Source organism: Harpegnathos saltator, unplaced genomic scaffold (genome assembly GCF_003227715.2).
Source record: "Harpegnathos saltator strain DR-91 unplaced genomic scaffold, Hsal_v8.6 scaffold539, whole genome shotgun sequence".
Classification (NCBI taxonomy): domain Eukaryota; kingdom Metazoa; phylum Arthropoda; class Insecta; order Hymenoptera; family Formicidae; genus Harpegnathos; species Harpegnathos saltator.
Genome location: NW_020230359.1, coordinates 398,992 through 419,278, shown reverse-complemented (window position 1 = coordinate 419,278; position 20,287 = coordinate 398,992). Strand labels below are relative to the sequence as shown.

The 20,287-nt window shown below is 54.3% G+C and overlaps 1 protein-coding gene across 12 annotated transcripts in view; it reads left to right on the top strand.

The window, feature by feature from the left end:
* The window catches only part of Msp300 (Muscle-specific protein 300 kDa), a 98,650-nt gene that overhangs the window by 894 nt on the left and 77,469 nt on the right, over window positions 1–20,287 (top strand). For 6 of the 12 annotated variants that reach the window (XM_025303278.1, XM_025303273.1, XM_025303272.1 and 3 more), the window contains exons 1-14: window positions 2,058–3,458; window positions 12,726–12,787; window positions 13,720–13,815; window positions 13,902–13,985; window positions 14,082–14,174; window positions 14,740–14,763; window positions 14,976–15,154; window positions 15,264–15,666; window positions 15,861–16,007; window positions 16,104–16,647; window positions 16,835–18,521; window positions 18,616–18,724; window positions 18,834–18,848; window positions 19,067–20,114. In XM_025303278.1, the coding sequence (XP_025159063.1) occupies window positions 2,738–3,458; window positions 12,726–12,787; window positions 13,720–13,815; window positions 13,902–13,985; window positions 14,082–14,174; window positions 14,740–14,763; window positions 14,976–15,154; window positions 15,264–15,666; window positions 15,861–16,007; window positions 16,104–16,647; window positions 16,835–18,521; window positions 18,616–18,724; window positions 18,834–18,848; window positions 19,067–20,114 (5,212 nt within the window). In that variant the 5' untranslated portion in view covers window positions 2,058–2,737. Of the gene's footprint in view, window positions 1–2,057; window positions 3,459–12,725; window positions 12,788–13,719; window positions 13,816–13,901; window positions 13,986–14,081; window positions 14,175–14,739; window positions 14,764–14,975; window positions 15,155–15,263; window positions 15,667–15,860; window positions 16,008–16,103; window positions 16,648–16,834; window positions 18,522–18,615; window positions 18,725–18,833; window positions 18,849–19,066; window positions 20,115–20,287 lie in introns of those variants that run through there. The other 6 variants (XM_025303275.1, XM_025303280.1, XM_025303274.1 and 3 more) reach the window with 5 other exon arrangements.

Below are 20,287 nucleotides of genomic sequence, written 5' to 3'. Positions count from 1 at the left end.
AGACATGACGAACACCTGCCGCGCCGTTCGCGCAGTCGTTACATGTTCGCTTTTCCTGTCCGGTGACACCGTCGATCTGTCGATCGCTGGACGTCTCGTCCGACCGAAAGGTAGATTGATCGCTCGGACGCTCGGGCCTCCATTTTCCTGCCGCACGTACGAGATGCCGATTTCGCAAATCATGTCGCAGGATTTGCCCCGTCGCTCTCCTCCTTTGCTGAGTTTGCCGTCGTTTTCTCTTCCGAGGAGATCGAGCGAGCGAGAGAGAGAGAGAGAGAGAGAGAGGAAACACTACTTCTCGTCATCCAAGTGGAAAGGTTTTATCGGAATTGTTTGCTGTCGGCTCTTGAAATTTCAGACAGATGTTTGCGCTTTAAATTAGAGGGAAAGAGAGAAAGACAAACAGACAGACGGGGGGAGAGAGAGAGAGAGAGAGAGAGAGGAGGGAGAAGAGGGGAGAACATGTCCTCCTTCGTGTACGCTTTGTTAATGTCCTCCGCGAGCAAGAAACGTCCCTCACGTAATTAAACCGCGGGAAGGGAGAGAGGGGAGGGCAATTTTTTTATAGACGACAGAACTATGTCAATTGGAATTCGGCTATTAATAGACCGCGGCGGATGGCGGGCAGCGCTCGTTAAAATTCGCGGCGAGTATTCTCGCGAGGAGTGCTTCACGCGTGCTTAATAAATCTCCCGCGGATACACCGCGGCGGAGTGGGTCATGACTCAGGGAGATAAACGCGCGCCGGCCGATTAAATCCAATGCCAGGTGATTCGGTCCCCACAAGTTGACGATCTCGCGCTGGATATCGTCGCGTGACCCATTAAGACGGGATACTCCGTAATCGTGGGCAGCCGCGGATTGCGGCGCGTCTCTCTCGGAGCGGACGCGCGAGGTTGACGCGAGCGGCTCATCAAGAACGAGAGACGTTCGAGAGATTGCCGGCGGGTTGTCAAAGGGGCTGTTAATCAAAGGAAAACGGCGAGGAAAAAGGAGACAGGAAGAGAGAGAGAGAGAGAGAGAGAGAGAGAGAGAAGAAAATCAATCGAGGCGCGCTCGCGCGATCCTCACCGCCATGATGCTTCCACGACTCGATACTCGCGACCTGCACGACGATAAATCAGATCCTGATCGCTCGCGCGGAACCAGTTAGCCTAATGCGCTGCAACCGCCTCGCGGATGAGCGCGATTAATTTCCATATTCAATTGCGCCTGCCATCAAACACTTCGCCTCCACGCAACAACAGCGCTTCGCAACGCTCACATGTTTGGCGTCCGGATCAACGTCTTGGGAGATTTACGGGTTTGTTTGCCGGCTGACTGAGGGAGCATTCTTATCTCATAAGATCTTTAATCCCCTTTATTGAGGCGGTCCTCGCGTCAAACGCTCCAGGACCATCCCAATCCCCCGTCGCCGATGCGCCGACGAGATTCGCCGAGCGGATGATTTATCCCGCTGTATTTCAACTCGAGCTCAAGAAGGATCAGCGAGCAGAGTTATCGGGGATCTGAAGGAGTAACCCTTAATAACGACCGTCGCTTCCTTCATGACGGGAGGGACGCGTTTCAGGGGGACTCCGCTTCCGCTCGGCTTGGGACGCGCGATCGCCGAGGAACAATGAATAACGATCACGATAAATCCGAGGGACCGACGTCGCAGCAGCGCTGCAGCGACGAGAACCGCGCAACTGTGCAATCATCGATTAATCGCGGTCGCGGCGGTCGCGGGAGCACCTCGTGAGAGAGGCGGCAGCTGAAGCGGCGGCACCGACGGCGGATGCGAAGCCGGTCGATTCGCCGCCGACCTGTCTGCCGGCCGGCCGGCTGGCAGGTTGTAGGTGCGACACGGGCCACGCCGAAGGGCCATGTCGGAGAGAGGGACAAGACGACGAGATTGATCGAAGACCGAGGCGCGGAAGGGCCGGCCGGCATGAGAAGTCTCGCTACTCCGCGAGGCACTCCGAGGAGGCACGACCCGAAGAGGTCGTCGGATCTGCCGATTGGGCCAGGCACCATCGATACCGGTGCTGCGCGTCGCCTCGCGCATCGTCGCGGGCGGTGGGAATGGTGGCAGTGCGAGCACTGGAGAACACGTCGGGGGCCTCGACGGGCCGGTAGTATCGAACCGGCGGCCGTCGCGCGCGGCCACCGTATACATTCCATATCCGAGCGTTCCATGTGCGCGCGCTCTCTGTATATACATACATGCAATAGTCTCTCTCTCTCTCTCTCTTTCTCTCTCCCCTTCTCTCTCACATAGACACACACACGACACACACGCGCATTTACACAGTGCCGGCGCGCACGCCGACGCTCCGACGCGAGCTATAGCGTAGGTACGTACTCCGTTGGCGTGGCTGCTGACGGAGGGTGGCTCGGCTCGAGCTGCGTTCCCGAGGGTGCAGCTCGTCGATCCGGTTGATGATCCGGTCAACCGTCGCTCGTCGTCGTCTTCGTCGTCGTCATCGTCGTCATCGTGCGCTCCGGTCGATGGTCACCGGGAGATCGGACAGGTGTCGTCGGCGTGACGTCGTGGTATATATACGCGCGCCTCCGGTGTATGGGGTGTGGTGTCGGCGGGGCAGGTGTCGTGCTTAGGGCGTGAAACCGCAAGCGAGAGGAAAGAGGGAAAGGCAGGACGCGCGGGCAAGACGAGCCGTGTCTTGCGAGGAAGTGCCGGCTGCTGATCCTGGGAATTGGATGACGATGAAGTAGCAACGAGCCACTCCTCGTTGCCATGTCACGGGCAACTCCACCCAGAGGCAGTCCGACCCCGCCGAGGGTGGACAGTCCTGGGGGTGGCAGTCCGAGGACGCCACGTGGTGGTCGGCTGCGGGACCGGGTGAGCTTCTACGAGCAGGTCTGGTCGACCGGGCGTAGCCCGAGCGCCGAGGACCTCCTGGAGGACAGCGATGCGCGCAGGTCGTCCTTCCGCTCGCCGACGCACCGGCGGCCCTCCTCCAGGGCGAGCGACTCCTCGTTCGAGGAGAGTTTCGAGAGACTGGTGGAGGAGGGCGAGTTGAACGGCGCCAAGATGGTGAAGTTCGAGAAGATCACCGTGAGGAAGAGCGTGCGGGAGATCGGCTCGAGCGCGAGCAACGGCGAGCCGCCCGTGCTGATGGTTCAGCAGCGCCCCGTGGGCGTCTTCACGGAGTCCAGCAGGACTCCGAGCGAGGAGCACGCCCTCGAGGACTCGGCTTATCAGAGTCACAGCCACGGGGTACACAGCCACGGCAGCAAGTCCAGCTCGGTCACGTCGTTCACGCGATTCCCCTCGGAGGAGAGCCTGTCGCAGCGCAGATGCAGCAGCCCTCGCCAGCAGCTCGGCCAGCCAGACGACCGGCCACCTTCGGAATGGTACGCGGAGTACCGCAGCCAGAGCTTCCAGAATGTCGCCGCGAGGATGGACTATGTGCGCAGCCGGAGCGAATACGACGCACACATAGCCGAGATCAAAGGTATCTCACCTGCATTGATCACCGGCGTCTACTCCGCCGAGCTTCCGTTCTCGTTTCCTTCGTCGCCGTCGTTCTCCTCCACGTCGTCTCCCGACGCTTCCGCCGCTCGCCGGAAGGAGACCGGCCGGCGAGAGGCGCGCTCGATACTCGGCCTTCTCGTACCTTCCACAAGGATAGAATCCCATTGGAGATTCTCGCGCGAGCGTCATCCCGCTGAATCCGGACGAGCGGATGTTCCGTGGGGACGTTCGCTGACGTGCGCGTCCGGGACCTGCGGTTATCGCTTGCCAACGTCGCATCTTCCGTATCTGATGAGTAAGGGCTCTTGCGAAAGCGCGATCGGTCATTCCGCGAATGGTGGCTCGCGAGATCGCTTCGATCGACAACTCTACCTTGCGAAAGTCGCTCAAGATCGAGGACGTTGAAACGGCCAGCCGAGCCGAGGCTGTCCAATATTCGTGCCGTGCCGGCGCGTTATGTATTTATTAACGTGCAATTGACTGTCTCTTGGCGGAGACGCGGAAATTCGACCGCTAGCTTCTCGCCGAGAGAGAGAGAGAGAGAGAGAGAGAGAGAGAGAGAAAGCGTTATTTATTGAGCGCTCTAGGATAGTGTCCCCTCAAGCGCAAGGAAGTCAAAAATGATACAAAGAATTTTTAGTTATATATTAGTTGAAAGAATATGCTAGATAAGTATAAGCAAGTAGTGGAATAATATAATATAAAAAAAAGAAAATATAATACAAAAAAAATAATATAATGAATAGTGGTGTAAATAATAATAGATTAATATGCAGTAATATAAAGTAATATATATAGAGTAATAATTAGGCAGTCGGGGCAGAGAGAGAGAGAGAGAGAGAGAGAGAGAGAGAGAGAGAGAGAGAGAGAGAGAGAGAGAGAGAGAGATGATCTTCCTGCAAAAGCATCTGGTTGCGGATGCAAAATTGTTCCAACGGTGCGACACGGTCGCACAGTGTGTGCGGCTCTCTCCGCGTGTGTAACGTCGCTGTTCGCTATTGATTCGATACAGCGAGAGCTGCGTATATAAAACGTAATACGCCTCGTAACTCGCGTTAGTAAACGATGACGATCGCGGCCGCCGGTTCAAGGTTGCTCCGTCATCCGTATCTTGGTCCACGTCTCTTGCTCGCCTCCGGTCCCTAGAATCTATCTAGGCTAAGAGACGCTCGGTTAGGGAGGGGGAGAAAGAAAGAGAGCGAGAGAGATTTTACGACGGGCGGCGCAAGACGCGAGTGATAAACGACAGATAAGACACCGAATTAAATATGCGGGCGTTTATGAACGAGCTAGATACGCTAAAGAGGAGAGAAGGTGCGTCTGTCGTCGCGGCGGCGGCGGGGCGGCGGCGGCGGCGTCGTCTCGCGCGAGAAGCGACTCGCGCGAAATCCACCACCGCCGGGGAATCCTGTCGTCGCGTCTGGCCGCTCCGCATGCCGTTGACGAATTAATCGGCCGCGCCAAATTTTCTGATGCGGGCTCATTAGCGAGAGAACGCGCTCCCTCTCGAAGTGATTGCGCGCGAGCGAAAGGCTGTCCGGCCCGTCGCGTTAATGACAGAAAACGATAGCCGGGAATTTCTCTCTCCGCGCCGCGCGCTCGCAGCGCTCTCTCGCATGTCGTAACTCCTTCGCGGTCCGTCTGACAAGCCACGTGCGCCGTAACATGCGATCTCGCCTCATCATCTGTGAAACACCAATTACCGAGTAATTAAGAAACAATTTCGCGTGCAAATACACTGCCCGCCGGACTAATGGAGAGTGATACGATCCGCGTACTAATGGATTTCGATTTTAAATATATCGCGCGAGAGAACTCCGCTCGCGCATACTCGCACGCAGGCCCGTCGTCCAACGCTCTTCATGTTTTCGAGTGCGCGCGCGTGACCTTTCTTATTTGTCAGACTGCTTATCAGCTGCCTATTTACGATATCGGCCGCGTATCGATCAGCGTATTTGACAGTACATTTGACACGCTAAGTTCCCAATTAAATACGCCGATAAGATCGCACCTTTCCGCAAAAAAGTCGTACATACACATACATATATATACATTCGCGCGTTCTGATGAGTTGCGCGAGTTATCGTGCGATGAATGTCAAGGCCGCGCGCCGTTATCTCGCATCTCGCGTTCGTTTTTCGATTGGTGCACGGCCCTGTTAAAACCGCCTTGTTGGTCAGGCGCGAAGTAGGTCAGCGGTTGGCGATCGGGCTCACCTGGATCGCGTTGTCGCCGATGAGAGGGGGCTTTCCTACCCTGCAACCGTGCAACGTACCCCATACGCGGTGGTTTCGGCACGTTCCGGATAATGCGGATCATTCCTTACGGTCCGCCGAGGAATCCTTTCGCCGGTCTCGCAATGCTGCTACGTCGATATCGCCGCGAAGGAACAAATGTCATGCCATTTTTATGCCGTCTGCGCGAGGAAATTATGCTGCAACTTTAATAACCTCCATTTTTACTCCGCCGACGAGCGTTCAGTTTTATCGGCTCGCTTAGCTTTTACGACGGTGTTTACGACGACCGTTAATTTAGCGGGACGGACTTTCGGTGGAACATTCGTTGCTTGGTCGGATGTGACGGCTGGGAACACACGGATGGAATAATTGCGGCGATGATCGGAGACACGCATGAATATCGCGAAGAGAGCCGACCGGTACGACCTGGCGACACGAGTTCGGGAAGAAAGAGTGAGAATCGCATCGCGGGCGATCGATGAAGATCGATCTCACCGCGCTCACCCGTACGCCGTGGTGTCGCCCGGCGAAAGACACGTTGGTACATTCATAATCATTTATAATCGCGCCTGCGTCGCAGTTGTTGTATCTTTTTTTTTAATTCTCCATCGGTACGATTAGCCTCTCCTCGAATAGATTCAGAACGGAGGCGCTTTATTAAATCAATAATATTTATATCGCAGGCCTTGTACCTTTTCCCGCGGGCGCCGGCGCGCGCGTAGGCTTTTGCCTATTTAAATTTAACGAACCGTCACGCTTACGTAACGCATCGCCAAAGTATTCCAACGGGGCACTCGATTATACGAGACGCAAGTTCGTCGCCATAAGAGAAAAGAGCACATCGGCTTGTGAGATTCTCTCTCCCTTCCTCCCTCTCTCTCTCTGTCTCTCTCTCTCTCTCTCTCTCTCTCTCTCTCTCTCTCTCTCTCTCGCGATACGACCATTGCTCCTTCCGTCTCTCTTTCTCTTCGTTCCTCTTTAGCAATTCATGCCGCCTGGTCTGGGGAGACGTCGTCTGACCTCATCCTCGAGAACTTGTCCCACTTTGCCGATCTCCCTCTTCTCCTCTCCTCTTCTGAAAACCGGGGATCTCGGACGCATCCATCTTTCACGGCTTTCGTAGTATTCTCCGACGTCCACGGACAGACTCGCGAATTAGTCCCAAGATTCGTTTCTCGTTACGCAACGTAAAAAAAAAACGTATATCAGGATATCGTTGGCTGTGGCCAGGGAGAACCAGTTTATCCCGAGTCCCTCGTTCTTCCGCGATTCTTTCGCTTTCGTTTCGCCGGCGCAAAAGTTCGTTCGTTCGTTCTGCGTTGACTGACGTTGAGTCTGTTACCGGGAACAATCTACCTCCACACGTAGGCAAGATCGCCTCGTAACCGAGCGTATAGGTCGCGCGTGGCTGATTGTTCTTTACACACGTGGGAAAGAGGCGTCAACGGCTGTTAAGATCTTGAATACGCTCTCGGATACCTCGAGTGTAACGTTGAACGTGCTGAGGCGAGCGTGAGGACTCAGCATTTATTTGCGTGCCTTAGCGTGAGCAAAAATGTAACATTTTTCAGCGCGATTTCCCGAGAAGCCGAGAAACGGGGCGGAACGGAGTCTGGCTGTCAGCCAACGAAGCGCACCATGAAGACGTTCGGCCATCGCTATAATTAAGGGATGTAGCAATGGCAAAGGTGCTGAAGCGTCGTAATACGTGACTGAGGCTTCTTTTCTCCTCCGCTTCCTTTTCCCTGCACTCTAATTTACCGGCGTGGTGGTCATTATCAAGTTCTCGGGGGGGGGAGGGGGGGGAGGGCGGAAGGGCGGCTCACGGAAGCCGGATCGAGATGAATCTACGAGAGCTCGGCTGATGTATTATTGGCCGGCCATGTTACTCCGGCTGGAGCGGCACGCGACCGTCTCTGGTTGCTTTCAACGGCCGACGTCTATTTAAGTTTTCTTCCTCGAGTCGGCACCACCGTCGCAACAAACAGCGAACGCGCCCGGCGAACAACGAAAACGAGCCCGATCTCGTCGGACTCGTTGTCTCGTCGTTCCGGTTCAAAGTTTCCCTCCATCGACGCGACGCGGGCCGCTCCGTTAATCTTCTTTCTATCGGCCCTACCTGTCCGCGCGCAAATAAATCGATCGCAGATGGGCGGGGCGCGCGGCTACGCGCGCCGCGCGAGGCGTGCGGACGCGACAATCGCGAGAGAGTGGAAATCGATTTTCACGCGTTTTACGCGTTAATGTCAGGTGCGCCGCCCAAGGAGACGATATTTTCGCGAAGACGTTAACATTCGCGCAGCGCGAAAACGTCACGGAGCACACACTCGCGGCACAGCTTCCGAACAGCCGAAGGTAGCCTGGGGAATTATTTTACGCGCGATATGAACTTCCTCGCGCGTTGCGGCGTTCGAAAGATGGCCGAGTGAAAATTATTAATTAGCCGTTGCGGCGTGTAAACTTGGGGACTTTCGTATATATGGTATATATATATATATATAACACGAGTCAGTCGCGCGATGCAGCAAGGTCTATTATTCAAACAAACATCTCGTCTGCGCGCGCTGTGAAGGGAAATCGATTCCGACTTCGTCGGGGAATTTATCTCGTTGGGAACGTCCGGGTGTCTCTCGTGGGACGTTCTATATTTGCGCTCTCATTCTTATTCCACGCACTTTCGTCGTGGCCCGGCGGGCATCATGCGCGACGACGAGAATTTCATGTTGTAACGTGGGTCTTTATAACGGCGCGGTTAATGAGTACTCCGCTCCGTTTCAGCCTTCGCCTGTCTCTTTTTGGAGGGCGGTTCAGTCTCGAGCAGGCACGTGAACGAGCAGACGAGTGTGTTCCGTCGTCTGGAATCGCCACGGAAATCGCCGGCGAGCACGAGATTTGTAGGATCGGCTGAAATTAAGCTTACATCATCGATACGCTCGTTCCCCGCTGTACAACGCGGCCACTTCGGGACATGGCGGGACGCTCGAGGAGAAGAGGCTTTAGCCTGCGGATCTTTTTCAGACTCGGCTATCGCGTGTAATTTGTCGCCGCAGGACGCGAATTCCTGTCTGGGAAGTGGTCCGCAGCGATAACGGAGAAGAAAGAGGGCGGGAAGGCTAGGGGCGGGTGGATGAAAGTACGAGGCTGCGAGGATAAAAGATCTCATTTCGCGTAACCGAATAGGAAGCAGACGAAAAGTCATGACTCAGAAACGATATTTCTGCTCGATATTTTAGGCTTCCGCGGTCTGGAGAAATGTTTGATCTGGCGATTTCGCGTCGGTACCGTGTCCTTCGCGGATTTGCTTCCGACGTTTCGTGAACACATCTTCAGTTCGCTTTTTCAAGGAGAGGAGCGACCGGAAAGTTTCCACTTTGTTCCGTAAGAACTCTCCTCGCATCTCAATTAACCGCGATTCCGCCGGGTACGTTCGATGGCTTCCAAAATCGGTTGAAACAATTGAGAGCAATCAGAACGAGTTAGGAATTTCCTCCTGCTCTTGCAACCGGACCTGCGTCTGCTGCGCTGTAATGGAAAATCGGTTGCACGAGCCGAATAATTCTTCAGAGGATCGTGATCGAATCAACGTGGCGGTGAAACTAACCAAACGGGGCTCGACGGGGGGAGGGGGGGAGGGGGAGAAACGAAATTGCTTTGATCTTCGCGAACTAAATTCGCTTTTCCAGAAATGACGTTTCCCTCGGCGAAACCGCGCCCGGTTCGCTCATCGTCACGTGAATTCGTGCAATCCGTCTCCTCCCCCCCCGCCCCGTGCTGGGATGAATTCCAATGGCATCGATTCCGTGACGAATGACGAATGTGTCATTTATATATGCCCGCAATATCGATATCCGCGTGATTGATATCTCTCGATTCCAGTAACCGAATCCGCCGTTACGTGAGAATTTCGCGACGTCGCGAAAGGAGATGCTCACGAGTCGGCGAGTGGCAGCCGGTGGATCGTGGCGGACGATCACGCAGGTAGCGGCTGAACTCTCGTTCGAGCCGACCGATGACATAATCGCGGATCGTCTTGTCCCAGAATCCTGAATGTCGCCGGCTCTCGCGAGCTCGCGCGCCGCGCGCGTCGCGGAATAATATTTGCAGCGTCGTTTAAAAGCGAATTTATTTTGGATGCCGGCGGAGAGAGCGAGCGAGCGTTCGCTCGACGGACATTACCGCGCGGTGCAGTTTCGCGTTTGGCGACTTTTTCGCGCACGGGCGCCACGCCCTGAACGGGCCGAATCTAAAATTAGAAATGCTACGAGCGCGGGTATCGTACCCGGCGATCGGAATTGCGACACGCCAATTGCAATACATACCGAACGTTATCGCACGTCGCGGGAAATCCAACGCGTGTCGCAAAAACGACAGTCGTTTCTCGGCTCGGCTTGGCTCGAGTCGAGCCACGTAATTGCGCGCGCGCGCGCTCGCGCGGAGAGAAGGACGCCAGCGAGCAGGCTGAACGGGTTCCGTTCGAGGGAGACAGAATGCCCGCTTCTTATCAGGCAAATTCGCTTCTGCGAGTTGGAAGCTCCGTTCACCTTCGACTCCGTCCATCGTCACGAGTAATTCGAGCAGTCTTTATTCCTCCGTACGACGCGAAGAGTTTCAGTCCAACATATCACGACTTGTCACCTTCGCCGCGAAAGTCTCGCGACCGACGCGTCGCTCAATCGTCCAAATTTCCCTCATTATTTCCACGCTTTCGAATTTCGCGACACGAGATAAGCTGAATGCGTTGACGCGAGGGTTCGCCCGTTCCGCCCCTCTCGCCGAGGAAATTATGTAATCAGAAATCAGACGCATCGCAGGCGCAGCACGGTTCGCGGTTTCGTGTGTGTTTGGTCGCCCGACGATTTACCGTAACCATGACACTCACGGTCACACAAATGTTAATGAGCACGCGTGGGAATATCCTGCCTTTTCAATGTTACCAGACCGCGCCGTGCGGCTCGCCGGCTAGCTTTCGCCTACACACCGCGATCAGGCATCTCTCGTAGATAAAACGGCGATAAGGAGAGCGGATAGTAATTTCTTCTTCAACAATTTCCGAGGCGTATCGCCGGAGTTCAATAGGTCGGTCCACTTCAAGCGAGCCGCTCTGTCGCGCGATAAGTTGATATAAATTGCAGAAATTCTATAAATTCCTTGGCCCGTGTCGCGCGGCGCTGGTCGTTCGCTTGGCACGCCTTTCCGGCTTTTCCCAGTCGGATTCATCTCGAAAATCGAGCTCCGCCGAGAGAGAATGATCGAGCGTGTCCGACGAGCGTGACTCGCGCCGACGCGATAATGATCGATCGCCAGTGAAATTGTTAGCGCGATCTTCCCGACAGCGCTCGGCGACACGGTATCTCTCTTAATGTGTCTCCCCTTATCTCTGAATGAAACGTACGTGGAGAGCTGTCTCTCCGTTAATCTTATCGAGCAGAGCGCGTAGCGTTCAAGTTTCTGCTCTTGGAAGCGAAACTTCTAATATTTGCCCGAGCGCGCTTCAGCTTCGAAATTCATCGGGGACAATCTCTCTCTCTCTCTCTCTCTCTCTCTCTCTCTCTCTCTCTCTCTTTCGTGCGTCGACATCACTAGCCGTTGCGAGGCAGCGCGAAAAAATGCACGAATCACCGTCCAACAGGGAGGGTCGATGATTTACGCAGCGCAAGCCGCGTGAAGTGAAACGAAGAGGCGGACTGCTCTCCGAGACGGAGACTCGTCGCTTCGCAAATGAGAAGAAGAAGTTGCGTCAGTTGGCTCGTTGCGACGCGCCTCTGTTAATTATCGTCGGTTGCACGCGTTAAGATTACGGTAGCGCGCAGTGTTACGACGCGAAAAAATTACGCGACGCGGCCGGGAAGAGCCGATGAAAAGCAGCGCTGTCCCGAGGCGACGCGGCGGCGTCCGCGGCCGTTGGCGACATCAAACGCCGTTTTATTTCGGGGAGCGTGGATTTTTCACGCTTCTCGCAAGCGTCGTGAGCCGTTTTATCATTTCTCGCGCGCGCGCGCGCGCGAAGGAGGTACCTCCGCGACGCCTCCTCGAGCAACTTCCTCTCATTAGGAAGAGGAAGAGTTATTTTCCTCTCGCACGCGGAGATTAATGCCCGTTCCGTTCGCTCGCGAGTGTCGCGCAGAGACACTCACGTGCCGAACGCGAAATATCAAAGTTTGCGCCGGTTTGCGCTCGAAGAGCGAGTGAACGCGCGCGACGATCTACTTCTTCGCCGATCGCGTTCATTCCGCGTTCGTCGACTCGCATATAATAGCTTTTTCCGCCGCGCGCGCGCGGTCGAATCGCGTTAAAAACGCGGGCGCGCGTATCGCGAATAATTTATGTGACAGTTTAATCGTTTAATGCCCGCTCGACCCGCGGTGAGCGGCTATGCGCTAGTTGCACATTCATTATCGCACGTGCGCCTCGCGGCGTGACGTATGCCCGACCATAGTCGGTAAGGTGGCGAAAATGACGCGAGATTTAAAAATAAAACGGCGCTAATGCGTCTCGCCGACAGCAACGTAATCCTTTATAATTGACGGCGCGGCTCGAGCTCGCGAAATGTCGGCCCATCCGACTCATCCTCGTTTCCCCGTCGCTCTCGCTATTTCCATAATTTCTGCGCACTCTGATGAACACGTCGAACATGCCGCCGGAGAAATCGCTCTTAAACTCCGGCGCTCGTTTCACGCGTGCCGGAGCAGTAACGGCATGCCGTTAGACACATTGTCGAGAGATTAATTGGACACCGTCGCAGGAGTTGCAGTCATCGACGTCAAATTTCATTTCAACGCAGATTTTACACGCATAATTTCGACTGCGTGAAAACGCAGTCCGTCTGTTCTTACACTCAGAATTAATTCCCTCCGTGTCTCCTGCGAAGGAGAAGAGTATCGTGTGATTTTTAAAAATCTCAAACTTAAATTATTTCTTTTTTTGCAAAATATACATGTACGTGATCTCTCTCGCGAAAGAGAAATATATCTCTGAACTGAATCCTCGTTTCTTTGTTTCTTTTCTTTCAGACGAGCAGGAACGCGTGCAGAAGAAAACTTTCGTCAACTGGATCAACTCCTACCTGTCGAAGGTGAGTGCACCTCGGAAAGAGGAATACTGGCGTCATCTACGTGAGATTCAACGGTTCGTGCTCGCGCGCGCGTCGGCTATTTAGCCGACAGGTAGGTTTAGCCTGCCTGATAACGATAACGACGGGAGCTCGTCGTTTCTCGATTTTCTGCTTTTTTTTTCCTTCTCTCTCTCTCTCTCTCTCTCTCTCTCTATCTATCTCTCTCTTTTTCTTTTTCCCGCCGCCGCGCCGGCGGTTACGTAACGCTCTCGATCCTTACGTGACGCGTAATAAAACGCGACGGGGGACTAGCTCGTATCATGCCATCGAAACTCGAACGTTGAAGCGCTGATCTAGCCCGTACCTGGCTCTCAAGTTTCGATGCTCCCCTACTTCCGCATCCATCAGAGCTTGGCTTAGCGTGGAAATTCCGCCCGTCGTCGTCGTGACATGCATACGCCAAAAGTAGCAAAGTCGTTAAAGCGAGCGTCTCGCTCGTCGGCCGCATTAGCGACGTGGCACGACGCTAAATGCGCGAGGAGGACAACGTGCGCGGGCCGGCGAGCGAAGGACGGAGAACGATAAAAATTCGTTATTATTGCGGCCGCGATTTTATCGCGTTTCCTTCTGCCGGTCGCCCTCCTCGCTCGCGATCGGATTTTTCGTTCGCCCTCGTCCGTGCGTTGGCGAGTGGGCGAGGATCGAACGAACGCAAACCCACGTCGTCGCGTTGCTTTCTCAGGTGTGATACGTTGTAAGCGGCACAGACGATCGTCTGTGAAGTGCGCAAATGCGTATTTTTACAACGTCAACAAGGTTGACAGGTCGAATTTAGCGCCGGCAGAGAATCACGTGATCGCGCGCGCGCGCTGTTTCCATTGTTCCGGCGTTATCTATGCTGCGCGATTACAATTGCTAAAGAATCGCGATTGGCGAACGTTTCCTCTGCGCAGAGAGTCCCGCCGCTCCGGGTCGACGACTTGATCGAGGATCTGAAAGACGGTACGCGCCTCCTCGCGCTGCTGGAGGTTCTTTCGGGGGAGAAACTGGTAATGAAACACCCGCCTTGCTACTTGGCGGCGGTGCTGTTGAGGCAGCGCAAAGTCGTTGCTTAAATTGCGCGTAATCTTTTCAGCCGGTGGAGAGGGGCCGTAACCTAAAGAGACCGCATTTCCTCAGTAACGCCAACACTGCGCTGCAATTTTTACAGAGCAAGAAAGTGAGTACGCCTCTCTTGTGTGTGTGTGTGTAGCACGCTAGTAGTAGCCGGCGAGAGAATCGACCGGCACGGCTGAATATCTCACGAATTTCGCAGATCAAACTGGTGAACATCAACTCTTCCGACTTGGTCGACGGCCGGCCACCGGTGGTGCTGGGCCTGATATGGACCATCATCTTGTACTTCCAGGTACTTGTCCACACTTTCGGATACAAATGCAATTCCTACGTCATTCAGACTACAGCTATGCAAAAGAGCACCATTATACCTTAGTATGCGGTAGCTGCTTAAATATAGCGCTCGTGTCACGTAACGTAACAAGTATACTTCGAGTATGAATACGCAGCAGCAGCACCACATTTTTTTTTTTTACACCCCGCGACGAGGATTAATTTTCTACGTACACGTCGCCGTTCAAGCGGCGGCGGCGGCCGCGGCGGTCGCGTCGTCGTCGAGACCGAACGAAATTACCTGTCGAAATGACGAGTCGTCGCTCACGCGAGCCGCGCGCGGTGCCGTTTTCGTCTGAGCGGCTTTCGTGTCAAGTGCAAACTTGACCTGTTCCTTCCTTCGTGAAGGATGCATTTCCGAATCCGATCACTTCGATCCCGGATGCCCCCGCCCGAGCGCGAGCGGCCCGAGTGCGTCCCGTTCGAGGAGGCGAGCGCAATTGCGCCGTGCGCGATTAATCCTCGTCCCGCGAAGTAAAGTAACTTATGTCACTCTGCTAACCGTATGTATTCCAATGAACAAGCTACGGTCGAAGGATCGCAAGCGGGTGAGTAGAGAGCAATAAGCAAGAAGATCGTGAATCTTAGACGCGGTGAGATATTGATGTTGGCAGGCCCGAGACGGGCCGAGACCAAGTGCACTTGCATAATATTGCGCATCCCACTATAGTACGCACGCTAGAGATCGTTTCTCGAGGCTGAACCAGGACGCGCGGCGAACACCGCGCCCGACTCCGGTTGATCGATCGCGTTTTTCTAGATCGAGGAGAACACGAGGGCCCTCGAGTACCTCGGTCAGACCTGGGGCAGCCAGAGCAGCCTCGAGAGCCTCGGCACTCAGGGCTCGGCGGCGAGCGAGAGGAGACGCATCAGCAGCGAGAAGTGGAAGCAGGGTGCGCGAAAGACCCTGCTGCAGTGGGTCACCAACGCCTTGCCCAAGTCAGTAGCCCGTCGTCGGATTGTTTCTTGCGCGATTAGCTCGCCGTTGCACGACCGTGCAACGTCGTGCGCGAATCAGGCGCGCATAAACTGCTGCTTGCTTTCTCAGGGACCAAGGTATCCAAGTTCGAGACTTCGGCGAGAGTTGGAGAGACGGAAATGCCTTCTTGGCTATCATCGACGCCATCAAGGCCAACTTGGTGAGCATAGCTGCCATGAGAGAAGCGTCCAACAGAGCTCGCCTGGAGACGGCCTTCCAAATCGCCGAGGTCGAGCTGGGCATCGCGCGGCTCTTGGACCCCGAGGACGTGGACGTGCCGCAGCCCGATGAGAAATCGATCATGACTTACGTCGCTCAGTTCTTGCACAAGTATCCGGAGCCGGGCAACACGGCTCCAGATTCGTTCGCGGCCATACAGGAGGAATACGACGGGCTGTTGAACTGGCTGAGGGAGAGAGTTAGGCATCTCGAGCAACTCGACAGAAGTAACGCCTTCCCGCCGAGTTATCCGGTAAGCTTGCTAGTGAGCTCTTGGGAATGGGCCAAAATGTTCTTCGCATCTCGAACTTTCAACGCCGAATATGATTTCTGCTGGGGTGATGATAAGAAAACGATGGAAAACGTATTAACGGAGGCGCAGAGAGATACTTTGGGTTCGTCGCGATCCCTTGACTCGGGACGACGTGGTAACTTTTCTTCTTTCAGGAATACATGCTCTTCAGGGCGGAAACTGACGAGAAATCAATTATATACAAGAAGATGCAAGGTTTGGTCGATACGCCCAGCATGATAAGCATCACACGAGATTCTTGGAGACACATACAAACGTTGTGGCAACAAATGGAACTCCTCGTGAGTGCCTTCTTCATGTTCTCCATGCGGCGGACGAACGCGATTTTACGCGTGGTGAAAGTTTCCTTCAGGCGATGTTATGATTCTTCCTCCTAGATGCTACACTGGCTCTGGTTGCTGGACTCCGCATTACCGGGCGAATTGGGAGAAGCTGGTAGATGGTTGGCGAGAGCCGAAGCTCTCTTGCACTCGGACAACGACATACCGGAGGAGATGACGGAGGGAACGGCGAATATAATCTCGAACAAGCTGGAGGATCACAAGAAGTTCTTCCTTGACCTGCCGGCCGTGGCGGAGAAATTCCAACAACTCGCCAAAAACTCGCCGCTGGCCCGACAAGTTCAACCTGAACAACTGCAGAGCATGTCCGCGCGCTTCGACAGATTGCCCGACCGCGCCGCCAAGCGAAGAGTGAAGCTCAAGTTCTTGGAGCACAAATGCTGCCTGGTCGCTTTCCTGTATCTCGTAGAGACCAAGCTGAAAGGCTGGAACGTTAAATACGGCACGGAGGAGAAGGTGCACCAGATGCTGGAGCAGTATCGCAACTTCGTCTCGCGAAACAGAATATTCCAGGAGTTCCAGAAGGCCTACCTGGACATGCAGCAAGTCGCCGATGAGTACAAGCGCGACGGTGATGTTGGTAAGTGTAGACGTGCATTCAGCTGATTGGCTAGTTAATTAGAAACTAATCAATTTGGGGGAGCAAAGTTCTACCTCAGTTTGTGCGCTGGCAAGCAATTTCGTGGAACTGGGGTGAAAGCGACTTCTTCCTCTTCTTCTTCTTCTTCATTGTCGCGCAACAATACCGTAAATTTGCCGAGTTTCAGACCGAGAGGAGAGCCTCAGTATCGATCGCTTCATGCGAGAGACAGCCGAGAAGTGGAAGAACGTGTCGATGGACCTGCGCTGCACCCAGAGCATGCTCGAGGAAGTGGTGGCTTATTGGCGTCGTTGGACCATCGTGTCGGACGAGTTCGAGGCGTGGTTGTTGCGCGCCGAACCTGCTCTAAATCTTCCAGAGGATGAGCGGATGGAATTCTTCCAGGATATCAGCGTGTGGAAAGACAAGCATCAGCAGTTGTCGGACACCGTGAGCTTCTTGATAGCCACGTCCGACGAATCGGTGGCGTTCCGCTTGAAAGAGCGTTACACGAACTTGACATCCAGATGGGAGCGACTCTTCCAGGAGGCGAAGCAGTACATGCACGCGGGCGATCTGATACGAACGAGGAAGGATTACAAGGCGGGGGTGGAGAATCTTCATACTTGGCTGAGGAATGCAGAGGCTGCCTTGGCGACTACCGGACTCAGCTCGACCGAACGGATCAAGGCTTACGGGGAAAAATTGCAGACTCTTCACAACGAGGTCGAGGATATCGAGGATCTCTTCAAGAATATCAGCAAGAAGTTCCAGACTCTCATTCAAGATTTATCGCGCGACGAGGTGGACAAGATGATGAACACTTTGAAGAAGGAGAAAGAGGCCCTCGTCAAGGTGCGTGCCTTAATACCCATGCAGCTGCACTTGTATCACCAGTTGTTGGTGCAGCAAGAGTCCTTGGAAGCCGGCCAGAAGGAAATATCCGCGTGGTTGGACGAAGCCGAGAACTTCTTGGCCAGTATCAACCTCGCTGGCGGCAGGGACGCCGCACTGGCTCAGTTGGACCGCCACAAGGCCTTCTTCTCGAGAACGCTCTACTACAAATCCATGCTGGAGTCCAAGAACAAGGTGTTCTCCAGCATCGTCAAGGCCGTTGACAGTCACGCCGACGTGGAGACAGCCGAAGGCGGCGATACTCTGAGGAAGCTCAACGATCGCTTCATCGAGGTGTCCCAGGCGGCGCAGATCTGGGAGCAACGGCTGCAAGAGTCCGTGCGACGTTGGACAAGGTTCAAGGAGTGCGAGAGACAAATCTCAGAGTGGCTGTCGGTCGCGGAGACGATGATCAACGATAAGCACACCGACAACCGCCAGTCCGTCGAGTATCACAAGAATTTCTTCGGCAAGGTGAACGAGAAGTGGATACAGGATCTCGTAAAGGCTGGTCAAGATCTGCGCAACGTGTTGCCGGTCGAGCAGCAGCTCTCCATTGCCAACGCAGTGGAGGCTCTGCAGAATCGCTGGAAAGAGGTCCTCACATTCGCTCCGCTTCATCTGATGAGACTCGAGTTTCGCCTGGACGAAGCCAGCTTCCTTCAGTATCTCAAGGAGATCGAGATGGAGATCAGTGCGGAGCAACAGGCGCTGGTCAACAATGACGACGTGGACAGTATTCAGCAGCGCATCCAAGAGTTCTTCCTTAACCGCAGCTCGAAGGTCCTCGAGATCGAGCGCTGCCTGCAGACCTTGAAGAAGATCAGCGACGCCTACGGCAAACTCAAGCCGAGTGACCCCAGCCTCGCCGATGCCACGCAAAACGCCGAACGTCTGTGGGAAGCGACCGCGCAGAAGGTGGAGAACCTGAGGAAGAAGTTGCGTGAGGCCCAGCAACAGTGGGCTGCCTACAGACAGAAGTAAGCTCGTCGTTCAATCGTCGCGCGTTACCGTACGCGATCTCGCGATCTCCCTGGACGGAAGTTGCAGTGTGCCTATTTGGATCTTTTTCAGATTCGACGAAATGGTGCATTGGATGGATCACGTGGACAACATCTTGAGGACCATCTTGCGCGAGGTGAACACTCTGGAGGAATTCGAGAAGGAGAAAGCCATATTCCAGGTAAGCGACAGTTGCGATTCACGACAGATCTGCGCTGTCTCCCTCACACTTGGTTCACATACTTAAACACTCTGCTTCGCTTTTTCTGCGCTCCTCCCGGACCTTGCAGCTCCAGACCTTGACGGTAAATATGCGTGCACCTGTACTTTCCGGTTGTTCGTAGTTCCTAGCTATGCGTTTCGTTCAGTGCAGTTAACGACGCTCATTCCCAGAGTAAGATCTTCATCGGTGAGAACACCGGATCTCACTGGGAGATAAATAGCGACCTCTTCCGCTATCCACGTTGCGCTATCCATCTCATTTACGAGAGCACGACTGTAAAACGGCGTCGATTGTTCGCAGAAAATCTGCCGCGAGGCCGACAGCAAGCGCGAAGAGATGAAGTGGTTGGTACAAACCCTCGACAACCTGACGCTCAACCGTTCGGACCGCGAGGCTCTCACGGCTCAGCAGAACTTGGAACAGCTGATAACGCGGTATAAGAACCTGATACCGACGATCGAGATCACTATGACGAAGACGGACATCTATTCGAAGAGTTACACCTACCGGAAGGAGGTACGCGAGGTCTGCACTTTGTTGCGCAAGGTTCGCGAGCAGTCGAAGATCGAGATCGCGCCCGAGGTGCCCGAGAAGCTGCAGAGCGCAGTGGCTCACCAGGAATCGCGTCTCAATCAGTTGGAACAGCAGCGAGCAACAATCGTCAGCATGCTGCAGCGCGGCAAAGACCTCCTGAAGGACCAACACGCACCGCCCTTCGTCTCGTCCGAGGTCCAGCAGCTAGAGGCCAACTGGAACGACACGTACGGCCAGAGTATGGAGGCGCTCAAGTCCCTGAAGGACTCGCAGAAGCTGTGGAGTACTTATCAAGAGCAGAAGGACGAGATTCTGAGATTGATCGGGCAAGCCGAGAGAGAACTGCGGCAAATTGAGTCGACCTCTTATTACGACGCCACCCAAGTGACCTCCGACCTGCAGAAGAAGCAGGAGTTTAGCGCGAATCTGAGAAAGTCAGCGGAGGAGATGATGAGGAAACTGCGCGAGACGCATACGAATCTCCTGCAGGCGCTGACACCTCCGAGCAAGAAAGAGATTTTGGAGAAGGAGGTGACGGAAACCGAGGAAAGGATGGAGCGCACGCTGAAGATCGTACGCGAGAAGGTGGTTTATCTTCAGGAGCACAGTACTCGATGGAACAAGTTCCACTCGAAGCTGGTGGAGCTCCGATCTTGGATTCAGCAAGCCGCGCCTCAATCGATCGCGGATATAGAGGACTCCACGGCCTCGCCGGAGGAAAGAGTTCGCAAGACGGAGAATCTGCAGAAGGAGATCAAAGAGAAGGTGTCGATATTGAACGTCTTGGAGGACGAGTCTCGGAAACTCGTGAAAGGTCAGTGCTAAATTTTCTACGTAGCTTATAATACACGAAAACTTGCGAAACTCCTTCATTTCGTTCCCCATTATACTCCTCAGGGGAACTATTTTACTATATAATTTTCTATAATTTAACTTTATTACATTTAAAAAATTTGTACATCTCATCTACTTACATTTTATTAAATT